The sequence below is a fragment of the Ipomoea nil genome, unplaced genomic scaffold, assembly GCF_001879475.1.
Source record: "Ipomoea nil cultivar Tokyo-kokei standard unplaced genomic scaffold, Asagao_1.1 scaffold3256, whole genome shotgun sequence".
Lineage (NCBI taxonomy): Eukaryota > Viridiplantae > Streptophyta > Magnoliopsida > Solanales > Convolvulaceae > Ipomoea > Ipomoea nil.
Genome location: NW_017619684.1, coordinates 718,996 through 744,429, shown reverse-complemented (window position 1 = coordinate 744,429; position 25,434 = coordinate 718,996). Strand labels below are relative to the sequence as shown.

The window sequence follows — 25,434 nt, the reverse complement described above, 5'->3', positions numbered from 1 at the left end:
AATTTTTAGTCTCTTGAGCAACATCAAATAAACAAGACTTTTAAAAGCTTCAGGCGGCACTTCATTGTCAATGAAAACCCATAGTTTCTTGAACTCTAGAACTTGTTTAAAGTCTGTTATTTTTGGGTCCTTGCCGATTACATTCAACCAAATCAGAGTTTAGAGGTTTTATTTAACCACACATGGCAGATATAGTGAGGATCTCTTATCAACACGCACGTGCTATAACCATGGCAATTCCAAAATGTCTGGAGGCAGTTGCAAATGTCGACAGTCTTTCTTCTTCTATGAACAAATAATGAGAGTTTGCAAATTTTGAAGAACACTGATAGTTGTTTGTTGATTGTAATTGTTTTTCAACACTTAACAAGGCTTTCATTTGAGCCTCTTTCCTGCACAAGTCATACAACACATCATGAATCATACTTGAGTTTTCCATCTAAGCTTTGCTTGCTGACTTGCACTAGATTTTGACTAATAATATCTTACAAGTAGCTCTCTGCTTCTTTTTCCAAACTATTCAAAAATCTCTTTGCAACCCACAATTTGATTAACTTGCCAACATGAATGTCACTGTTTTTGGATTTTGGTATTAGAGCTTATTACGTTTCTAAGAAATTTTTGTATAATCTTAAACTATTGGGCTCTGATAACAAGTATTGAGCTCTGATACAAAGTATTGGGCTATGGTACCAAGTATTGAGCTCTGATACTTTTATTTTCCAACTGATCTTCCAAAAAACCTCAAAAGGTTGATACTTAGTGGGACTTTTCTTCTGTGGGAGGACATGTACATTATTGAAAGGTTGCCAAACCTCGAGGTTCTCAAGCTGACAAAATTTTCCTTCAGCGGTCCAAAGTGGAAACTTGAAGATAGCTGCAAGTTTGGGTGTTTAAAGCTCTTGTTTATTGCATATTCATATCTAGAATACTAGGAAATAACTCATAAAAATTTCCCAGTCCTAGGGCGCTTAATCCTAAAAGTTTGCTGGGACTTGAAAGAAATCCAAAGTGATTTTAAAAATATCAGTACACTAAAACTAATACAGCTAGACAATTGTTATTCTTCCCTTGTGGAATCTGCAAAGAAAATTCAAGAAGATATCGTGATTTATGGAGGCACACTTGTTATTCGTGATCTTGAAACTAAGGTCGATCTCCTATTCCCCTTCCTTCATAATGAAATATTGGTCTTAGTCATCTATTATATTTTATGAATTCTTTTTGTTTTTTAGGAAAATCTCTCATTCTTATGTCTTTCATTTTTATTTTTTCTCATTGTAAACTGTTTTTCTAGGATGGATTGCCTAATAAAAAAAGCTCTAAGGAAATGGGAGCTGCGATGATGGAAATGGATTAGAAAATGGAAGCTATTGTGGGAGATGAAGAAGCTATGAAGGAAGTAGATGAGAACTTGATGATTCTATGAATGATTAAAACCGGTGTAAGCTAAGGTATAAACCATATGTATCAACATCTTTGTGCATATGTACTTGTGTGATTATCTCTATAGAGCCACACCTCTCTTTGACGTGTATGTACATGTCTAAGCATAACAAATCAAAGAAAATCATAGTTAGTTGCATCTTCTATGCTTAGATGAGTACACAATGAATTGGCAAGGTGACTTAGGACTCGTGGTATAATATATGGTGGTCTGTTGTTCTCATGTTTTAATTGCAATATGGTTGTCACTCTGAGGTTTAATCTAATGTTATCTGCTTTACTAGAGAAACCTCTCTCTACCTATAATGTTAATTCGGTTTCATGTTTGTGCAAAGGGTGATGCCTTCTTGGAAGGTATCATTTAAAGTGTCAAAATTTATTCAGGTACAAGAAGAATTCAAGATTGCTGAAGTCTTGCAATGCTAGAGACAAATCTTCAAGCAGCTGCAAGTCCATTGTGAGCAAATTTCTTTCTAGTCTCGTCTTGATTTAAGTTTTGTGTGTTTTTCCTCTGCTGTTCTTGAATGTTCAGACTCTCTTGTCACAAACATTCATTTGATTGTTATCTATGTTACTATGTATATTGTAATTATAGTTTGATGTTCATGTCAAAAATTCTATATCTCCAGACAGTATTAGAACCAAGATTGAAGATTATTCCCACTATTTCATAAATCTTTGATTTTGAAAAGGACGTGATATTAAATTTTTCTATGCAATCGTCTCATGTATTATAAACACACACACACACCACTTCATATACACAGTAAGAGCCCGGAAAATTGCTTACTACACCATATGAGAAATGGTAGCTAACTGACAGGAACCAAGCCTAATAGCTTTTTCAGTTTCTGAGAAGAAACCTCACTGGCAGCCCATAAGCAAAAGATAGCTGCACATTTGAGCGGTTAAAGGTATTCCTTATTGTGCATTTGGATCTCGAGTACCTAATCCTCAAATTTTGCCTGGAGTTGAAAGAACTTCCAACTGATTTTGCAAATAACTATAATCTGCGACTAATAGAGTTAGACTTTTGTTATCCTTCCCTCGTGGAATCTGCAAAGCAAATTCAAAAAGAGCAAGAGGACATTGGCAACGATGCACTTAAATATCATTTAAAGTAGAAATTTCAAAATTGTTGGAAGTCTTGCAATGCCAGACAAATCCTCAAGAAGCATGAGAGCCCATTAGGAGCAAATTGTTTTCTAATCTCGCCTTGTGTTTTCTCTGTTCTTGAATGCTCATATTTGTTTCACAGATGCTCATTGTGAGTGTTCTCTATGTTCATACTTGTTTCACTGTCAATGTGATTGTTATGTTTATTGAAATTATACTCTAATGTTTGTAAATTGTAAGTCATAAATTCTAAGTAAAAATTACAATTTTTGTCCCCAACTTATTATTATTTTTGTTCTTAATTCTTGTGTGTGCTGGTATGTTGACACTTGACATGTCATCCTTAGTTTTTGAATAAATTTTATTTTTATCCTTAATTCATGGGTAATTATTATTTTCTTCCCAAGAAAGCTTACACAATAATTAAATACGAAAATAACAATTACCCAAAAACTAGGGACAAACATAACAACTTAGAAAAAAGTTTTAGAGCATCCACACTAGTGGATAATGTGGAGTTATTTCAGTTTGCTTTTTTCCCATGTAGAGATAATAACTAATGTGGGGGGGGGGGGGAGATAATTTAGAAATAGTTGTCCTGCAAGTGTAGGCATAATGTCAGAAAATTAAAAAAAAAAAAAAAAAAAAAAAAAAAAAAAAAAAAAAGAAGAAGCAAGCACGCGCCCGGTGGCGCGCTGATTACTTTTTTTTTTTTTTAATTTTAATTTTTTTTTTGTTTTGTTTTTTCTTTTTTTTTCTCCCCTCCCACATTCTCTTTCCTAATCACTCTTACATTATCCCCTCATTCTCCCCAACCAATGTGGATGCTCTTAAGGACAAAATAACAATTACCCAAAAATTTAAAGAACAAAAATTGTAAGGAGCAACTCCACTTGAATTGATCAAATTATTGACTTGGTAACTATAAAATTACAAGTTGATGTTTTTATATATAATAAAATAGATATGCATAAAAAAATTATCGACCAAGCAAAAGCTCTTTAAAAAGTAAAATATGTAAGAGTAAATATCCAAAATGGTCCATCGACTATAGTTAAATTCACAAATTAGTCCTCGACTTTTAATTTTAACCAATTAAGTCCTTAACTTTACAATTTTAACACAATTTGGTCCTTTGTCTATTTGACCGTTTATTGACTGCGCTTTTTTAAGATATATATGTAATTTCATGGTCCATCGTCGGTTTTTTAAGGTTCCGGTTGCATTTCTAGACCGCACTGTTACATTTGAATCCATTGTCGGCGCTGCACCCCATGCTAGAGGGATTATAGCTTTTGATAGATAGATCGCCGAAGTCCTAGAGTGGCTCTTCGAGAAAGCCGTGACTCCAAGCGATGTAGGCTAGTGGAACCGGCTCGGATCCCCAGGCAGCAAGCGGAGAAGCACTTCCCCCCTCCGAAACGGCGTTGTCACCTCCAAGAGCGTTCTCTAAGCTGAATCGGCGCGTGATCCCCAAGTAGCAAGCGGAGAAGCACTTCCCCTCCTAAACAACGATGTAACCTCCAAGAGCGTTCTCTTGAGCTTTGCACATGAAACTACATATATATCCTCAATGATCGCGGTCAACAAACGGTCAAATAGATGGAGGACCAAATCGTGTCAAAATTGTAAAGTTAAGGACTTAATTGGTTGAAATTGAAAGTCGATGACCAATTTGTGAATTTAGCTATAGTCGAGGGACCATTTTGGGTATTTACTCAATATGTAAATCAAATTTCTCTGTCACGTGAGTATATGTAAATTAAAATTGTAAATAACTAAGAAAAAATTATGAATCTATTTTTTCTAATTTCTTTACAAAATTAATCTTAAGTAGAAATTCACATCACGAACTTAAGTACCAACGAAATTATAGAAATAATTTTCACGGTGGTCTTCGGCATATCTCTTTCCTTCTAAAAAGTGCCCCAATTGCTTAATTTAAATTCATAATAACATTATTTTACTCTCCACAGGTAAAACAGTAGTAATGTATTTTTTTTATTTTTTTTTTGAATATAACATTCCCTCAAGCGAGCCACAAAAGTATTATCTGACACAAAGTACTTGGTAGCAGTAATGTATTTAAAATAAAATAAACTAAGTTAAAAAAAAAAAAAAAAAAAAAAAAAAAAAACGTTCGGGGCGGTTTGAGCCTTTTTAGGGTCCGCAGTCAACCCAAATCTCTCATCTCTCTCTCTCAAACGATCTCTCGCAGGCTGCAGCCTCTCAAGTTTGAATTCTCAAAATTTACAGTTTTTATTCTTCAATGTTTTCATTTTCTTCGCCGCGAATTTGCTTATTAGTCAAAGGCCGATGGGAAAGGTGCACAAGGTTAGAAGAGAGCACAGTGCTAGCGTTAAGGCAATCGGACTTAACCCTAAGTCCCTCCAAAGAAAGGTATAGCAAGATTCTAAGTACCTCAGTGGCTCAATAATCAATCTTTATGTAAATCTGGAATTTAAACTTTGAATTGAAACGCTCAAATCGAATTTTAATTAGATTATTAGTTTCGAAACTGGTTGTTAGTTCACTAATAATGAGTGTGAAATTTTGGTGATTTATTATTTTATTTTATTTATTCAAATAATTTATTTCAAATTACTCATTTTCCTCTAGCTTCGTTAGATGAGGATCCTGTTGTGATCTTCAGTCCTATCAAAAAATTATAATTAATAGAGTGACATAAAGCATATTAATCTTGCTAAAAAAAAAAGTTAAAAAAAGCATAAGATAAAGTGTTAAAGTAGCTTATAAACATTACATAAAAGGGACTTTTCTAGTGAATCTTCCTATTATTAACTTCATTTTGATTTTTATTGTGTGGATAACGGTACATCTTAAAGAAATTGTCCCTTAATTGTCTTGAATTTGTTAACAGGCTCCTCTTGTGTTTTGGAAGAAGATGATGTGATGGGGGTTTGATAGAGGGGCAAAAACTATAAAGGACTGTTGTGAACTCACCTTTGGATGTATGTTTCAAGGGCAGAAATTAATCAACATCTTGAGAGTAACATTACCAAGAAGAACAAAGAATATCATGATATGTTTGAATAGCACAGATAGCTAATAAAGGAGGCTTCAAAGGTTGGAAGTATTTTGTTGTTGAGGATGATGGGTAGACCAATCAAGACAATAATTACTTGAAATTTGTTTTCTCCAACAAAATGGGAAGCAATAGAGTCCTCTTCACAACTTAGGATGGGCATATGGGCATTCAGCTATACGCAGATATTTCTTGTAAATTGCACTCTTCAAAATTTGTAAGAAATAAGGAAAGTTGTGAGTTACTGAAGAGGAAAGGTTTTATCAAAGAAAGTTGTTTTATTGAGCTTGAAAAGGACGGGGAATGCATTGCTATAAAATGCGGTGGACTGTCACTTGCAGAAGTTGCCATTGTTGGTGTCTTAGTCCAATACATTAGCAACAACTACTATTGCAAGTGGCAGTCCATTGCACTTTATAGCTATATGTTTATGGCCTCTTTTAGTTCAAAAAGGACAACTTCCCTTGAGAAAAACCTTCTTCTAGTAGCTCCCAACTTTCATCATTTCTTTAAAAGTTTAAAGAGTGCGGCTTACAAGCAGAATCTGCATATTAGCTACATTCTCATGCCTAGTTATTAAGAGATTCTACTCCCTCTCATGTTATTGAGAAAAGCAATTTTCAAATATTTCTAGTCTTGTGGTCCACACATCATCCAGGACAATGAAATGCTTACTACCCTCTAAAAGTTCCTTTATTTTAGTTGTTAAATGCTCTTCAGGCATATCATGGTACTTCTTTTTCTTCATTACTTTTGCACTCTCAACTCTCAAGAAGCTCAACATCATGTGTGGAGTTTGCATTCTCTTTTTGAACCATTGTATAAGATTTACATCTAATTCATATGCATTTTCCTCATTTTATTTATTTAATTACTTTTCATGTTAATTTCTTCCTCGATTGAAATTTGTTTGTTTTTTTTTGGGGAGGGGTGGGGGGATACTGATTTTGAATTGTTTTTTTTTGGTTGTTTAGGTGCAAAATAACCTTTTGGAGTGAATGGGGGTAATATTTTCCTTATTATTGGAAGAAAGGAAGAGATAGTTTGGATTGTGATCAATAACTTGTTCATTTTTGCACCCAGCAGCTGAATCAACTCTTGTGTGACAGGTTGTTTAGGTTTGTTCATTCACTTATTTGAATTTCATGATTTCATTCTGATGTTTTGTATGGTCCAGTGACTGTAGCAGACCTGATACTTTGACCACATGTTAGCATGTTTAAACAATTGGGTGGTGCCTATTCCAGGTTCTACCTATGAGTAATGTCATTGTTATTTCAAAGAAACTGGAAGATATTAACAAGCTTTGTGCAACATCACTGATATTGAATGCTATGAGCATTAATCTCTCCCCTAAACAAGTTAGTGGTCACATGTTCTGGGAGTTAACATAATTTCTAGTACAGCCATTTTAGCACTCCCAGAAATATTCCAATGAATGTGTTATGCTTCTGAGCATTTATTCACACGCAATGAGTATTTACCTAAGATAAATTTAGCAAGGTGAGTTAGGAGTCATGGTATAATTTAGGGGGTTCTGTTGTTATCATATTGTAATCGCAATATTGTAATTGCATCTACTTCTTTATAACTCATCATGTAAAATAATTTATTGTTTTAGGTTAGGTGGCAGATGAACCTGCATCTACATATAAAGTTAATCCAATTTTGTGCTTGTGAGAAGGGTGATGCCTAAACTCTTTGGAAGATACAAATTTGATATGTCAAAATTTGTACAGGTAGAAGAAGAATTCAAGTTTGTTGAGGTCTTGCAATGGCAGACGATTCCTCAAGAAGCTACAAGTCCATTAAGAGTGCCCAAATTTCTTTCTAATCTTGTCTTAATTGTTTAAGTCTCTGCTATTCTTGAATTTTCAGACTCTCTTGTTATAGATGTTCATTGTGATTGTTATCTATATTGCTAGGGATATCGAAATTACACTGTGATGTTCATGTCATAAATTCTATATCTCCAGAATTAGTTGGTGTGTATTAGAACCAAGATTGAAGATCATTTCCAGTATTTCATAAATCTTTGATTTTGCAGGGGATGAACCATAGAAGTCATGAACCATAAGTGGTCTACAAATTGTGCTGCCAATGCTATAGCATTTGAAACCAAAGGAAACTATGTTGTATAATTTCTGTTTAGCTCAAAGGGTGCTGTTCTCTTTGCAAAAGAAGTTACTTTTTACTTCTACTTGTCATAGTTCAACACATCAAACAAATGGCTGGCAACAATGATGATAATTATCATTTTGATATTAACAGCAACATTAACACTTGAAGGAATCCAAAATACCAAACAGACAGAACAACAACAATCCTAAGCATCACATTGACAGATGAAGTTCAACATTAACACATCAATGAACCATCAACCGCAACATGGAACATCATTTGATAACAAGAATGCAAATGAACACTTCAACTTCAGCGAGCCAGGACGCATTTTTGGGAAGCCAATGCATCATTATAACTAGTAGTGAACTCCTTGGAGATTTATTTATTTATTTTGGGTGACAAAAAAAACCTTGCAGCCATTACTCAATGGTGTAGACTTCGCTTAGTAATGCTAGTCGACAAAACATTAACACTTGAAGGAATCCAAAATACCAAAGATTAATACAGAACATCAACTGCAACATCAGCAACTCAATGATTTCTGGGAATTTTGCCTCATTATAGCTCTATATGATGTCCCTTCAAGAAACACAAATTGAAAAGCTAAAATTATTTGCAAATAACTAAATAAAATGTCCTCCCTTTTTTTATATCCAAATGTAATAACAAACTTAATATTTCATTTCGATTATAGCCATTTTATAATATATAAATATAAATATTAAATATGTCAAAGGATATGAAAATTGATTGTTGTTAATCTTCCATAGGTATATACCTTGCCTAAACCAGTTTTGCTCAGTCACAAAATAATCAAATTGCATATTTTCTCTCTTCTTTAGAGCTTCCATCCTTTTGCAATTCGTCCTAGAGAAAACAAGATAAGAGGGATTTTAAAATAAACTAATTCATAGAATCAAAAGACTTAGAACTCATTATTTAAAATCAAGAAATGAGAATTAGAGATAAACCTCAGTTAAAAAATGTCGAACAACAAGCCGTTGGAAAATTTTGACTCGATTTTGGCCTCTGCTTCAACGGCTACGTCTCGGATTTTGGCGTCCAGAGCTTCATCTACGGTTTGTATCTGCGATTCCTCCAGAAAGGCTTGCAGAGAGCGGAGCTTGTTGAATAGCGAAGTTACGACAACAAAAGCCATTGGAGAGAGATGGAATCAGAGCTCAGATTCCATCAATAAATCATCTTAAATTCCCGTCTCCCCCCACCCCACCCTAACCAGCCAGCATCCATGGTGGTCAAGGCATGCAAACCGCCGGCACCTTTCCCTGCTGCGGCCGTGCCGTTGATAGATCTCTCCAAGCCCGACTACAAACACCTCCTCGTCAAGGCCTACGAGGAGTTCGGGTTCTTTAAAGTTGTCAACCACGATGTCCCTTCTGACTTCATAGCCACACTCGAATCAGAGGCCCTTCAGATTCATCTCCTCTCTGTTGGAAATTTATATAGTAATGGAGATTAATGTTTCAGATGAACTACCATAAAAGCTTAAATAATATTTGGAGTTGTGGAGTTCTAAATATTATTTTAGTTATGTAGAACGTTAATTAAAATACTGAGAGAAATTTATATAGCTATATGCTTGAGATATATAGCTAATATGCTTGAGAGTTATAACTAATATGCTTGAGAGTATTAATATGCTTGTGAGTATATAGCTATATGTTTGTGATATATAGCTAATATGCTTGAGAGTTATAGCTAATATGCTTGAGAGTATTAATATGCTTGTGAGTATATAGCTAATATGCTTGAGAGTTATAGCTAATATGCTTGAGAGTATTAATGCATGTTTGGATATTTTAATGCGTAAGGTCTTATGCATTTTGAAGCTATATGCTTCAAAGTTACACTTAACATGCTTGTTTGCAACTTCTCCAAACAGTTAGATTTTTACATCTATAAATACTTGGAGAGACATCTGAAGAACACATAAAAAAAAAAAAAAAAAAAAAAAAGATAACAGGCAATTGATGGAGGCAATCAACTTGCAAGACACCAAGATACTTCACAGGCTTACATCTCTACAGGAAATTCTCAAACAAAGCAACTTGAGAATTTCATTATCTTCTTGTATCCCATAAGATTAAATCTTGAACCTTGTTGCTTTTATAGAGGGAGATTTAAAGCTTATAGGAAAGTGATTACACGCCTGAAGATATCAAATGATCCAGTTTTTGTTCCCTGTTTTATTCTATATTATTGTTGTATCTCAAATGTATTACAGATTACAAGCATTTTTTCCAACACTCTCCCCTGTCGGAGAAGCTCAGAGCAAGTCCCCTACCCGTTCGGCTACGGCAATAAGAACGTCAGCGCCTGCGGTTGGGTCGAATACATTCTCCTGTCTACCCGTCACCCGCAACTTAATTTCCAAAAGTTATCTTCCATCATGTGCTTATCGCCGGAAATATTTTGGTAATTTTCATGAATTCAATTAACAAGAGTTTTCTGGCCGCACTGCCCGGAGCGACTCTGTTTTCCAGCTGAATCGCTACCCGCCCTGTCCGAAGCTCGGGAAAAACCTGTTTGGGTTCGGAGAGCACAACAACCCTCAGATCATCTCCGTTCTAAGATCCAACAACACCTCCGGCCTTCATCGACGTCGGAGATTCTATTCAGGACCGTCGTTTTCGGTTGCCGGTGAAAATCGAGGGCGGGGTGTTGTTGGCAAGGAAACAGATTGGAGTTCCCAGCAGGTGCACCAAGGACTACAGGTGTTGTTAATACCTAAATCAAGAAGAACACTAGCTTTGAGAACTCCATTTGTTGTTTGAGGATTGGGTTTGAGTTCTTTGGATTTGAAGAAGAAAGAAATGGGTTCTGGGTTTGGTTAGAAAGACAGGAAAGAGAGAGGATAATCAAGCGGAAAAGAAGGAGAAAGGAAAAATAAAAATAAAAAGTCACATGAAATTACCTATTTACCCTTAGTTAACGGTGCAACATAACGGTTAATCACAGGTCCGTTAGGGGAGGGGCAATATATGTATCATTTTAAAAATTGAGGGGCAACATTTACACCACTAATAATTCAGAGGTGAGTGGATGACATTGATAATTGACATATTACAGAGGGGCATAACTACAATTTTCCCTTTTTTAATCTTTTCTTTCACTTTCAAAAATAAAAATACTCCACAATACATAGTTGTACCGGACAAGCAAGGATAATAAAGGATTCACAGATCTTACACTTTTTACTCCTTGATATGATAATATTGATAAGGTACATTTTTTATGTAGGTTCCAATACAAATGTTTACATCAAGATTTTGTGTGTAAAGTAAGAGTTTAAGAGTAAAAAATTAGTACAGATAATATTTTTCATCACAATTTAGTTTGAACCGTGTACTGTAAGAATCGAAAATTATAGGGATAATTTTGGTTCCAAATAAAAAATAAAATAAAATAATAAGTGTATAATCATCATTTACAACAAAAATTAAGTGCATAATCATCATATTTTTTGGGTTAGACCAGATGTGTCATGAGCAGGGCCTAACTATAGGAGGCGGCAAATTATACCATAGATTAGGGTCTACCTTGCATTGTAGACTAGGGGTGGACATTTACGTTCGGTTAAAAACCGATCCGAATCAAACCGAACTATTAATATACCGAAAACCGAGCCGAACCGAATAACGTTTGGTTTTAATAATAATAATAATAGTAATAATAATAATAATAATAATAATAATAATAATAATAATAATAATAATAATAATAATAATAATAATAATAATAATAATAATAATAATCCTTTATATAATAAAGCTATATGGTTTGGGAAATAATTAATGTTACAATTAATGCCACAACATCCTTTATCATAAATAAAAAAGCACAATATTTAAAAAATAAAATAGCTATATATTATATAATCATATAAAAAATATACTTTTGAAAAATAAAATAGCTATATATTATATAATCGTATAAAAAATGTGTTCAATTAGAGTTTAAATTTACACATACAAAATTTGAAATTTGCTTTCCAAATGTAATTATCTTAGTTATTATTTGTATTGTGAAAATTATAATATAGATGAAATACAATTAAGAATAAATCAATGTAATTATGTAAATTATCTCTATAAGTTTATTTGAATATGCACATAATTAGAGATTATATTAACCATACAAAATTTTAATTTTAATTTTAATTTTAATTGTAATTTTGTATTATATAAAAATAATAAATACTTGACCAATGGAAGCTCAAAAATATTACTATATTAAATAATTTAAAATATTTTAGTTTTTCTATTTTTTATTTATATTTATAATAACATAATTTTTTTCCGTGCATCGTGCGGGTGAATTACTAGTAATAATAATAATAATAATAATAATAATAATAATAATAATAATAATAATAATAATAATAACTATTATCACTGGTATCCCACTTAATTTTTTTATTTGATTTCTTTATACCTTGTTCTCTACTTTGCTCTTTTGTTGTTTACTGTAATTTTTCTTTACTTCACAATTAGTACTTAGTAGTATGTTTAAACTTTGAATTGCTATTTTGTTATATTTTTTGAGTACTACTGGCTCTATTCTCACAATTAGTATTTAGTAGTATGTTTTTCTATTTTGTTATATAATGTTTAGATTTTGGATATGGATTATGTGAATATGTATTGTTTGGTAGTATGTTAAGAAAATTAGGAAATGTTGGAATTTGGGGATCTTAAACCGAATTGAATTAAATCCGAACTGTTTCAAACCGAATCGAACTCTAATGTTAAATCGAATGGTTTAATTGTTTTAAAACTGAAAATCGAAATCGAAGAAAATCGAACCGAAGCCCGAAACGCCCACCCCTATTGTACACCCTGGTTCCAAAAATAACTTTAAGATTTTGTATCTATAGTTAACACATATTGTATCTGCAGTTGATAGTTTCTCTACCTAACTTGTAATTATCATATTATGTGTCAGCAATTATAAAGTCATATTTTGTATCTATAGTTGACACATTCTGTACCTGCAGGTTGCAGTTGATAGTTTTTGTACCTGTAGCTATCATATTATGTGTCAGCAATTAGTAAGTTATTTGTTTACATGTACATAAATTGTTAACTGTAGGTACAGAAAGTGTTGACTGAAGGTACAAAATTTTTGTATCAGAGTTCACAATGCAATATGAACCCTGGTCCATGGTATAACAATTGACTATGACAAATTATACTTTGGACCAGAGTCTACCTTGCATTGTACGTAGGCTCTAGTATAAAAATAACCTTCAGATTCTGTACCTATAGTTAGCACATTCTCTACCTACAGTTGATAGTTTCTGTACCTGTAGCTATCATATTATGTGGTCCAAAAATACCCTTCAAATTTTGTATCTATAGTTGACACATTTTGTACATGTACTTGATAATTTCTGTACCTCTAACTATCGTATTATGAGTAAGCAATTATCAAGTTATTTGTTTACATGTACATAAACTGTTAACTGTAGATATAGAGTGTGTTAATTAAAGGTACAGAATTTTTGTATTAGAGTTCACAATGCAATATAAACCCTAATCCATGGTATAACAATTGCCTAAGTATGGTATAAACGAGAGCTGAACTCGAATAATCTAAGCTCGAAACTTGATACGGTTCAAAAAATCAAAGCTCAAACTCAACCAAGCTTTAATTTTTTGAACTCGAGTTCAAGCTATTCAAGCTCAACCCGAATACACTCACTAAAGTTTTTCTAAATCTATTTTTATATAATAATAAGGAAAAATTGCACTTTCCATCCATAAGTTATAGGATAATTGTAAAATTCGTCCCTAAGTGTTGGTCATACTCATTTTTCGTCTCTAAGTTATCATTGATGTTGCACTTTTCAATTCGTCGCTTTACTAATAAAATATTAAGGACGAAATTTGCAATTTTAGTATAGCTTAGAAAAAAAAAAAAAAGTGCAACGCCAATGATAACTTAGGAATGAAAAGTGATCATGACTAACACTTAAGAATGAATTCTACAATTACCCTATAACTTAGGGACAAAAAGTACAATTTTTCTCTAATAATAAATTTACATCTAAATATTACATTTCGACTATAGCCATTTTATAACGTATTAATATAAATATATTAGTTAAACTACAAATAGTATATTTTTTTAAAAGGAACAAATATTATATTTAGATTATGTATAAAATATAAAAATTTATTTAAAAAATTGATTAGGCTCGTGAGCTACTTGAGTTAAGTATTAAGAAGCTTGAATTTAACTTGATTCGTTACTCAAACTATTCAAGCTCAAACTCAACTAAATACTAACGGAATCCAATTCAAATATTCGTTGAATCAAATTTGAATAACTCACCAAAAATTTGGCTCATTTTCAGATGGCAAGTGGCATTACATACGGCAGTAAGGAAATGGATAAGGAAAAATTATTTTCTCATTTTTCTTGTCTTTGTCTTGCCTTTGCCTTCTTGTTATTGAAGTCTTAGTATTTCTTTATAAAATATTTTGAAAAATAATCTTCTAGTTTTATTTTTGTGATTGAATTTGTCAATCAATCAAATTCAACTATTACGTATTCATTATATCTCAAACGTTCCTATTTAGTTATCATATTACCTTAGTAATCAAATTCAACTATTACGTATCATCTATTCAACTGATTTTGGGATAGTGTCGTTTACGAAGCAAAATTTATTTTTTTTTTGGTGCGTTTGAAGCCCTCTAAGGAGAGCATTATCTAACCCTTAGGCAAGGTATGTTGCATGCTTCAGCTTGAATGATATCCTTTAGCCCCTCTAGAGGCGAGTCCAACCGGAGCGTGCCCCAAGCGATACTTTGACCGAAATTCGCGAGCCAATCTGCACTCTTATTCCCTTCTCTCATTATGTGGGAGATTTTGAACATGCGAAACCTCCTGCTTAAATCTAGGCAGTCTTTCACTAGCGCCATTTCCGTCTCGTCATTGGGATTTTCCTTGTACATAACGGCCACTGCCCTGCAGAATCCATTTCGGCCCAAACCAAATTAAACCCCTCTCTCAGACAGAGCTGTAGACCCTCCCTTAGGCCCCACAGTTCTGCTGAGAAACTATCTGTAGTACCAATTTTTGTCGCAAAGCCTTTAATCCAGTGCCCGTACTAGTCCCGAACGATTCCACCGGCGCTCGCCAACCCAGTGCTGGCCTTCATCGCGCCATCAGTATTAATCTTAACCCATCCCGTTTGAGGAGGCGCCCAATTGACCCAATTATTGTAGCCATGGGTCACGCCTCCATGTTTGACAATATAAGCTGTAGTTTCACAGGCTAGTGCACTGGCCGATTTCGCAACCTGCACCGGAGCTTCGTTTGTGTTGTTAAAGATCAGCCCATTCCTGCTCTTCCAAATCTGCCATAGAACATACGCAAAAGGTGCAACTCTAAGGCGAGCCGTCTTTCATCAAAGCTTTCTGTTGGACGTTGAACTCAATCCATGCATTTATTGGCAGATAGTTTCTCATCGTTTTGCCTCCGTTGGTTTCCATGATCCTCCAGCACTCTTTCGCAAATGGGCAGTCCCGAAAAAGGTGTGAAGGAGACTCCTCCTCGTCCTGGCATCTCGCGCATGCACTATCATCGGTCAAATGCCTCCTCTTTCTCTCCAAGTTGGTGAGAAGCCGCCCCTTGAGAAGAAGCCAAAGGAATGTTTTTACCTTTTCAATGCATTTGATCTTCCACACCCAAGACCAGTTCTCCTCTTCCTCCTTTGTTCCTGCAATCCTATTATAAGCAGAAGCAACCGAGAACATACATGTAGAACTTTCTGGCCAGGTGAGCTTGTCAACCGTTGAGACCTCCACTGGTAAGGGGATGGCACGGATTTTGTTGACAAAATCATCAGGTAGAATCGTCAACAAAGCGTCCCTGTCCCAGCTCCTGTCTTCGTTGATAAAGTCACTCACTTTTTTGTTATAGAGCTCATCCGGAATATCAATATCTATCTCGAGTCCAAGAGGTTTGTCACTGACCCACCAATCGGACCAAAAATCTATTGTTTTGCCGTCCCCCACTCTCCATTGAGCTCCGGATTCCACGACTGATCTCCCTTTGAGAATGCTCTTCCATCCCCGTGAAGCATTAGGGGGAGTTGGTGCTGTGAAGAAATTATCCCCATGGATGTATTTTTGAGTTAGGGCTTTCACCTAGAGTTTGTCTGAGTTAGTCAGAATCTGCCACGCAAGCTTGGCCAAGAGTGCCAAGTTAAAATCTTTAGCCATTCTTAGGCCTAGCCCGCCCAGGTCACGGGGTCTGCACACCTCTTTCCAGCTAATTGGATGGTTCTTTCTTTTAGCCTCTGACGAACCCCAGAGAAAATCCCTGCAAATTTTATCAATGTCGTTACACGTACCTGCGGGGAGGGCTATTGTTTGCATAGTGTACACCGGGATCGTTGCCAAAGCTGATTGAACCAGAATCCTTCTTCCGGCTAAGGTCAGGGACTCTGCTTTCCAGTTATTCAGCTTCCTTCTCATTTTGTTGAGGATATAATTAAAGTGTTGTTTTCTCACTCTCTTTTGGAGGATAGGAATCCCCAAATATTTTCCCAGATTTTCTGTCACCGGGATGCTAGATACGGTGCCCACTCTCCTTTTAATCCTGTTAGGAGTGTTAGGAGAACAAAAAAATTAGGGATTTAGAGAAGTTAATATTCAAACCTGACCAATTGGAGAATCTGTTTAGGCAATCCATGATGGAAATTATTTGACTTTCTGAAGCCTCTCCGAAGAGCATTAGGTCGTCTGCGAAGAAGAGGTGGGAGATCCCAATCCCACCTCTCGAGATGTGGACAGGTTTCCATCTTTTCGCGTTCAGTTCTTTCTGGATGGAGTAGGAGAGCTTTTCCATAGCTAGAATAAAGAGATAGGGAGCCAAAGGATCACCTTGTCTAAGGCCTCTTCCCGAGACAAACGAGGGAGTTTTTTCCCCGTTCCAAAGGATTCCTTAAGAGAAAACATTATCAAGTTGATAAAACGACAAGGAAACCCAAAGTCAGCCAGCACCGTTGCAAGAAAGTTCCAATCCAAACTGTCATACGCCTTATGGAGGTCAACTTTGATCACCAAATCTCCTTTTTTGCTTTTCTTCCTGTTAATACTGTGAATAACTTCCTGGGTGAGAACGATGTTGTCCAGCGTTGATCTACCTGGAAGGAAACTGTTTTGATGGGGACCAACGAGCTTAGCCATTAAGGGCCTCATCTTGTTCACAATCACTTTAGACAAGACCTTCAAAATTACATTAAGCAAGGTGATAGGCCGAAAATCTGCAGCACTTTCAAGATTATCAATTTTAGGAATAAGGGTAATAAACGCTTAAAGAAAGTTTACCGGTACCTTACCAGTATCAAGGGCCTCATTAACAAACCTGGTTATGCTACTACCCACCTCATTCCAGTAGTTCTGATAGAAGGCAACTTGAATGCCTTCAGGCCCCGGACTACCAAACCTTTTCATTCCAAAGACTGCTTTCCTAACTTCTTCCATGCTAGCGCTCCGAACCAGTTTCTCAGCCTCTCTCGGGTCAAGCCGGGGTCCTGAATGCTGTTCTGGAATGTGTTCTTCGTCTTGACTGGTCCTTTCAAACAATTGAGCAAAAAACTGAGAGACATGGTCCTTGAGAACCTGTGGATCAGAATTCCAATCACCGTTGACTTTCAGGAATCTGACTCTTCCCCTACTTCTTCTAACAATTGTAGACTTATGGTAGAAACTGGTATTTCTGTCGCCATCCTTGATCCAGGCCTTCCTAGATTTTTGGAACCAAAGAAGCTCTTCCTGAGCGAGAATTGAGTTTAGCTCCTTAATGAGATTACTCTCTAGAACTTGGAGACCTTGTGATCTGTTATACCATGGGGACATTTGTATACCTTGTAATCTGGCTTGTATCAACCTTTTCCTTTTAAAAATATTCCCAAAGACATCTTCATTCCATTTCTTGCTGAGTTTGGTGACATCTTCGATGACCCCTTCCACTCCATGTGGGTTGTCTTTCCATGCTTGCTTCCAAACGTCTTTATAGTCCTCCCTCGTGAGCCAGGCTGCCTCGAACCGGAAAGGTCTATTGTTTCTGTCCGGAGCCGATCCTGCTACACTCATGAAAGAAATTGGATGATGATCAGAATGGGTTCTAGTCAGTACCTTGGCTTTGGCTTCAGGAAAGGCCTCTTGAGCCTTGATATTCCAAAAGACCCTATCAAGTTTCCTCCTGAGAACCGTGCGACCTCCAGTTTGTCGAATCCAAGTGAATTTAGGCCCAGCCGCAGCAACCTCTAAAAGACCACAGTTTTCAAAAGCTTCCCGAAATTTGATCACATTATTCATGTTAATGTGATCACTACCCCAGTTGTCAGACAGATCAGCGACATCATTAAAGTCACCAAGAAGGACCCACGGAGCATCGAGAGAGTCCCCAAAACCTTTACAATCGGCCCAGAATAATTCTTTGGCCCTTTGATTAGGCCTAACATAACCAAAGGATAAATAGCTTTGAAAGACTCCTCCCTCCAAAGCTTTACAGTGGATAGTTTGAGAGTTGCTACTAACCACCTCAATATCAAGAACATTCTTGTTCCAAACCAAAAGAAGCCCTCCTGCAAAACCGAGGGTATTAACCATATAAAAATTATTGAAACCCAACTTACTTAGTACTTTTAGAAGCTTGTCGGCTTTATTAGTTTTGGTTTCCAGAAAGCAAATGGCCCCCACATCCCCGTTAGTTAATAGGGATTTTGCGTGGCGGATGGTGGCCTGGTTCCCAACACCCCGACAATTCCAAGAGACCGCAATCATTGGGAAGGAACGAAGGACAAGGAAGTTTGTAGACCACCTTCCTCATGCGTAGCCAAAGAGTTTGTCACTGGAGGAGTTCCTCCCATCAACTACGAAGCTTGTAGGCCCATCCCTGAAGCACCAAACATGAAAGCACCTGCGTACACTCCTTTCTCAGGATCCTGGCGACTGACTGCCGCACGGCTTGTCGAAGCAGTGGCTTGAGACGAAGCATTTCTAGTCAGCGTCTCGCCCTGCATGGTGGTTTTGCTAATCGACATTTGACCTTGATTCGGGGCTTTCCTTTGCTTTGCTTTGGGTTTCTTCTTTTTCTGCTGACTTTTCATAATATTGGTGTCACTGATCACGGCAGCTTCTCCTTCAATGAAAACTGGCGTTTCATGAAGTTCTCCTGCATCCTGCAAAGAAGAGAAGGGGTTACTGACAGGGACAATGGGTGGGGCGTTGCTTGCCATACCTTTCCGGGGCGCAGTCCGCGTTCCAGTGGGTTTAGTTCCCTCCACCACCACGCCTTTTCCCTTGTCTTTGTTCTCCTTGACTTTAGATTAGGTTTCTTCGCATTATGCTCATTGTTACGTTTTCGACCTTGCTGATTGTCTTTCTTCTTGGTGACAATCATCCAAGGACCATATTTCACGTGAACCCTCTCCGTCGCACTGTCACCTTCCCTTCCCGTATCCTCCATCGGAGTTGCGGAATCCAGGTTGGATTGAGGCGCCTCTTCTGGCGGTTTCCCTTTAGTGCATTTAGCCGACACATGCCCTACCTGCCCACACTCAAAGCAAATAGTGTGAAGGCCTTCGAATTCAATGTGTTGGATTCTATCACTAACCCACACCATAGAGACGAGGGGCTTTCGCAAGTCTATCTCAACTGCTGCCCTAGCGAACTTGGTTCTGTCAACCTCTTCGGTGTTCCTGTCCAGTTTTAAAGGATTGCCTACGAAAGAGAGGATCTTCTTGACAGATCGTTCTTTGTAGTATTCCACCGGAATTCCTGGCAGACGGACCCACACCGCCATCTTCTCCGTCTTGGCAGTCTTAGGGTCGAAGTCCAGACGCCATCTTTGAGGGATGACGTAGCAATCAAAGATTTTCCAAGGGCCTCCGAGAAGCACGTGCCTGTACTCCGCCGCAAGGCCAAAGCGCACCACGTAACATCCCATGCCGAGGTCGAGGATCTCCGTCTTGCCGTTGATATTCCACAGCCTAAGGAGGCGTTGGCGAAGCAGAGGGAAGGCTGGTGGTTTACCCAAATATTTAATGATTAACGCCCTTTTCCATGGCTTCACCAGTTCTTCCCTTTCTTCCTTAGAGAACTTAACCACCGGGATCCCCTCTCTAACGTCTTCCACTTCTGAGTCAGAGTGCACCGTCAGGTCTTCGTCCAGCCAGTCGGAGTTGGTTTCCTCCGTCATGCTTGCATCTTCTAGCATGGGCGAGGCTGATATGGCATCTGCAAAGGAGCGTTTCAGGATCTTAATTCTCTTTCCCGTGTGCGTCGTCCTTCTTGCTTCCCCTTCCGCCTCCGAAGAGGCGATCGGCGGCGGCTGCGCGGGCATCGTGCCCATGGAAGGTAAGTCCATGACCGGTGCCCTACCGGTAACTTACCAAAAAGAAGGAAAAACTTAGAGAGAAAGTTTTTTAGAGAGAAGATTTTTTATTACTATCATATCATTTCGAGAATAACATGACTGTTTACGAAGCAAAATGAAGCAAACTGATTTCAAAATTAGGGATTTTATTGTTTTAAGCAAAATGCTTAACTGACTGTCATGTCATATTTTTAATACCTATTTAAACAAGTCAATAAAATAAAAAATAAAAATAAAAAAACAGCTCCACATCAGCACATTGTTACCTATAACTTTAAAGAAACTTGTTAAAAAATTTAGGTGAAAAAAATTTAATGGTTTGTGAATCGAAACATTAGTTATGAATGGTCATGGTGTAAAATGACACTTTAGTCTTAAATAAATAAATCTCCAAGAAAGGAGTTTAGAGGTAGCCTGGATATGATGGTCTCTCACTTTAATTCCCAAAACATAACAAAATGCAGGACTATGTCCTACACGACTTTTATCATTTTATGGTTTATCCTCTGCAAAATCTGTTGCTAGATGGTCCCACCAATGTGGGTAGGGTGGTGACCAAAAGCTTAACAATTAAGCTTGGAAGATGAAGTGAAAGATTTTTTGATTAATGGCTTCATTCATGTCCACTTAATGGGAGATTAAAGTGGGCAAATGAAAAGACAAAAGAGTTGGCTTTGTAAAGCCTATATAAAGGCCATGGATTTGGCTACCTTGTACAATGAGAGAGTTCAAGAAGAAGAAAAAGAGAGGAGAGAAAATTTGTGTGAGATATACAAGTGTGAGAAATAGCCGAGAAGAAGTTGGCGGATTTCGTAGAAATTCTTGTGCCTCGGGGTATGTTATTTTCTCTTGTATTGTGTTGCCTCTAATCGTTGAATTAGAGAAGTCTTCTCTGTTGTACCCATTATCTATATAGTGGAAGGTTTACTGGCTTGTGCCCGTGGTTTTTTACTCCTTGCCTTGAGGAGGTTTTTCCACGATAAAAATAGTGGTGTTCTCCTTGGTGCCGTTTATTTATTTTCATTGTGCTAATTATATATTCTTGTGAGCTTTCTTCCCAACAAAATCAAAGATTTATGAAATAGTGAGAATGATCTTCAATCTTGGTTCTAATACACCAGCTAATTTTGGATATATACAACTTTTTACATGAACATTACAGTGTAATTTTGATATCCACAGCAACATAGATAACAATCACAATGCTCATTTTCCCTTCTTTAATTTTCTTTGTTGATTCCACAAGGGAAGAATAACAATTCTGTAGCTCGATTGGTCCCAGTGTAGTGAAAGATTCAAAATCAATTGGAAGCTCATTCAAGTCACAGCAAAATTTTAGGATTAAGCACTCCAACTCGGGGAAATGCTCAGCATATGCATTTTAGCATTCGAGATTTGAATGTGAAATGACAAAGAGCTTTAATCTAGGAAACACAACATATGATAGTTTCCTCTCTGGACTGTTGAACGCAGAATTTTTAAACTTGAGAACCTCGAGATTTTTCAGCCTTCCAATAATGTCCATGTCTTTCCACGAAAGATAAGTACTACAAAAAGTCAACTTTTTGAGGCTTTCTGGAAGAGTAGTTGGAAAATTAAAGTTGTTAAAACTTACCATTTCAATTTTTAGTTTCTTGAGCAACGCCAAATAAACAAGACTTTTAAAAGCATCAGGCGGCACTTCATTGTCAATGAAAACCCATAGTTCTTTCAACTATGGAACTTGTTTAAAGTCTGTTATTTTTGGGTCCTTGCCGATTACATTCAACCAAATCAGAGTTTAGAGGTTTTTTTTAACCACACATGGCAGATATAGAGAGGATCTCTTATCAACACGCATGTGCTGTAACCATGGCAATTCCAAAATGTCTGGAGGCAGTTGCAAATGTCGACAATCTTTCTTCTTCTATGAACAAATAATGAGAGTTTGCAAATTTCGAAGCTTAATCAGCTAAAAGTTGCCAAAAGAGCCACAACTAGTAGATAAAGCCAAATATCTCAAATGAACCAAATTATCTATTTCACCAAGCAAGGCATATTGAAATTTTATTAATCACAAATCCAATACTCTTAGCATATTCAAGCCGGAGAGTACCAACATTTCATTACTTGTTGCATGGGTTACATCTTCGCCAAAGTAGAGAATGGAATGGATTTTATAAGAGCGACTGGCCAATTCGTTGATACAAAGTTGATGCAACAACATTTTGAAGAACACCGATATTTGTTTGCTGATTGTAATTGTTTTTCAACATTGAACAAGGCTTTCATTTGAGCCTCTTTCCTGCACAAGTCATACAACACATCATGAATCTTACTTGACTTGAGTTTTCCATATAAGATTTGCTTGCTGACTTGCACTAGATTTCGACTAATAATATCTTACAAGTAGCTCTTTGCCACTTCTTCCAAACTATTATTCATCTCTTCCTTCAAAAATCTTTTTGCAACCCACAATTTGATCAACTTGCCAACATGAATGTCACTGTTTTTGGATCTTGGAATTAGAGCTTATTACATTTCTAAGAAATTTTTTGTATAATCTTAAACTATTGGGCTCTGATACCAAGTATTGAGCTCTGATACCAAGTATTGGGCTCTGGTACCAAGTATTGAGCTCTGATACAATTATTGTATGGACCATGGTCCACAGAATGTCATGTCAAAAAAGAGAGTTGGAGGTTCCTGAAAATGGGTGGGTGCACCATAACAAAAAGTACATTTTTAATATACTAAATTTACATATTTTTGTAGTGTATGTACATTATACAATATAATGTACACTCAGTACAAAAATAATGTACATCTCCTGAATATAATGTACATTATTTTTGTACTGAATGTACATTATTTTACAGTATACAAAATATGGTTCATACAACTTGTGTGAACCATGGTCCACACAATAATGATTGCAAGTATTGGGCTCTGGTACCAAGTATTGAGCTCTAATACTTTTATTTTCCAAACTGATCTTCCAAAAAACCTCAAAAGGTTGATACTTAGTGGGACTTTTCTTCCGTGGGAGGACATGTACATTATTGAAAGGTTGCCAAACCTCGAGGTTCTCAAGCTCACAAAATTTGCCTTCAGCGGTCCAAAGTGGAAACTTGAAGATGGCAGCAAGTTTGGGTGTTTAAAGCTCTTGCTTATTGCATATTCAGGTCTAGAATACTGGGAAGTAACTCATAAAAATTTCCCAATCCTAGAGCGCCTAATCCTAAAAGTTTGCTGGGACTTGAAAGAAATCCAAAGTGATTTTGAAAATATCAGTACACTAAAACTAATACAGCTAGACAATTGTTATTCTTCCCTTGTGGAATCTGTAAAGAAAATTAAAGAAGATATCGTGATTTATGGAGGCACACTTGTTATTCGTGATCTTGAAACTAAGGTCGATCTCCTATTCCCCTTCCTTTATAATGAAATATTGGTCTTAGTCCTCTATTATATTTTATGAATTCTTTTTGTTTTTTAGGAAAATCCCTCATTCTTATGTCTTTCATTTTTATTTTTTCTCATTGTAAACTGCTTTTCTAGGATGGATTGCCTAATAATAAAAAAATCTCTAAGGAAATGGGAGCTGTGATGATGGAAATGGATTAGAAAATGGAAGCTATTGTGGGAGATGAAGAAGCTACGATGGGAGTAGATGAGAACTTGATGATTCTATGAATGATTAAAACCGGTGTAAGCTAAGGTATAGACCATATGTATCAACATATTTGTGCATATGTACTTGTGTGATTATCTCTATAGAGCCACGCCTCTCTTTGATGTGTATGTACATGTCTAAGGCTCTAAGCATAACAAACCAAAGAAAATCATATTTAGTTGCATCTTCTATGCTTAGATCATTACTCTCAACCTGCATCTATGGGTGAGTTTAAAAGGTTCTATTGTTTTTGCAAAAGAGTTAACCTTAGTCTGAGCATTTATTCAAACACAATAAATATATTCACCTAAGATTCAATTGGCAAGGTGAGTTAGGACTCGTGGTATAATATATGGTGGTATGTTGTTCTCATGTTTTAATTGCAATATGGTTGTGACTTTGAGGTTTAATCTAATGATATATGCTTTACCAAGAGAAACCTCTCTCGACCTATAATGTTAATTCGGTTTCATGCTTGTGCAAAGGGTGATGCCTTCTTGGAAGGTACATTTAAAGTGTCAAAATTTGTGCAGGTACAAGAAGAATTCAATATTACTGAAGTCTTGCAATGCCAGACAAATCCTCAAGAAGCTGCAAGTCCATTGTTAGCAAATTTCTTTCTAATCTCGTCTTGATTTAAGTTTTGTGTGTTTTTCCTCTGCTGTTCTTGAATGTTCAGACTCTCCTGCCACAGACATTCATTGTGATTGTTATCTATGTTAGTATGTATATTGTAATTATAGTCTGATGTTCATGTAAAAAATTCTATATCTCAAGAATTAGTTAGTCTGTATTAGAACTAAGATTGAAGATTATTCCCACTATTTCATAAATCTTTGATTTTGAAAAGGATGTGATATTAAATTTCTCTATGCAATCGTCTCATGTAATGTATGATAAACACACCCACACCACTTCATATACACAGTAAGAGCCCGGAAAATTGCTTACACCATGTGAGAAATGGTAGCTAACTGACACGAACCAAGCCTAATAGCTTCTTCAGTTTCTGAGAAGAAACCTCACTGGCAGCCCATAAGCAATGGTTAAGTTTCCGATTTCTCTTGATACTATTCTCACTTCATAGCCCTTAAACATCCTTTTAGCAAGTGACTAATTAATTAATAGAGCATGTTTATAAACTCCATAGATTACCTCAAAACATATCTTAGACGGGGATGAGATCTTTCTAAGCAACTATGAATATTAAATGTTGCAGAGGATTTTAAATTTAAATAAAAGTAGAATATAGTTGAGGAAATCCCAAATTGATAAGGGTTAATATTCCATACCTTGAAACCAAAGTTTTCTTGAGAGTTTTCACCCATCTCTTTGCCAATCACTTTAGGGATCTCTAGTTTAAAGATTTTATTAATCTTCTCTTTAGACTTTTCACCATTCTCTCCATCAGTCTCTTTAGGAATCTCTTTTTGAAAGGCTTCATCAATATCTTCAACATTTAAAAAATCACTTCCCACGTTGTCATAGGAAAATAGTTTAAAATCAAAACCTTTGAACTTTTCATCCACATCTCCATTATCAGTCTCTTTACGAATCTGTTTTTTGAAAGTCTCCATCAATCTCTTCTTCAAAGTTTACATCCTTTGCCAATTTTTCATAGGAAAGA

At 36.3% G+C, this 25,434-nt stretch overlaps 1 protein-coding gene and 4 long non-coding RNA genes across 6 annotated transcripts; 3 read left to right on the top strand and 2 right to left on the bottom strand.

Annotated features, from left to right (window-relative positions):
• The first annotated feature begins 989 nt into the window (after positions 1 to 989).
• On the top strand, positions 990 to 1,869 carry LOC109169200. Its single transcript, XR_002052192.1, has 3 exons — positions 990 to 1,151; positions 1,298 to 1,454; positions 1,831 to 1,869. It is a non-coding gene; the product is annotated as an uncharacterized LOC109169200 (long non-coding RNA).
• Positions 1,870 to 4,727: 2,858 nt separating this feature from the next.
• Positions 4,728 to 7,640, top strand: LOC109169201. Of its 2 annotated transcripts, none has more exons than XR_002052194.1 (4): positions 4,728 to 4,962; positions 5,444 to 6,427; positions 6,583 to 6,726; positions 7,235 to 7,640. It is a non-coding gene; the product is annotated as an uncharacterized LOC109169201 (long non-coding RNA). The 2 variants fall into 2 exon arrangements; XR_002052193.1 differs by having other exon boundaries at positions 7,230 to 7,640.
• Positions 7,641 to 7,836: 196 nt separating this feature from the next.
• Positions 7,837 to 25,434, bottom strand: LOC109169198. The gene is made up of 3 exons (XM_019318059.1): positions 25,100 to 25,434; positions 19,447 to 19,456; positions 7,837 to 8,095 (listed from the first exon to the last, which is right to left on the bottom strand). The coding sequence occupies exons 1-3, from the start codon at positions 25,382 to 25,384 to the stop codon at positions 8,088 to 8,090; spliced, it is 303 nt and encodes a 100-aa protein (XP_019173604.1). The 5' UTR covers positions 25,385 to 25,434; the 3' UTR covers positions 7,837 to 8,087.
• On the bottom strand, positions 8,123 to 8,864 carry LOC109169202. Its single transcript, XR_002052195.1, has 3 exons — positions 8,704 to 8,864; positions 8,511 to 8,599; positions 8,123 to 8,311 (listed from the first exon to the last, which is right to left on the bottom strand). It is a non-coding gene; the product is annotated as an uncharacterized LOC109169202 (long non-coding RNA).
• Positions 23,127 to 24,679, top strand: LOC109169203. The gene is made up of 2 exons (XR_002052196.1): positions 23,127 to 23,852; positions 24,341 to 24,679. It is a non-coding gene; the product is annotated as an uncharacterized LOC109169203 (long non-coding RNA).

Bases quoted from the DNA above. Each gene is read 5' to 3' on its own strand.
- LOC109169198 (XM_019318059.1), bottom strand. From the start codon at position 25,384: ATGGAGACTTTCAAAAAACAGATTCGTAAAGAGACTGATAATGGAGAT.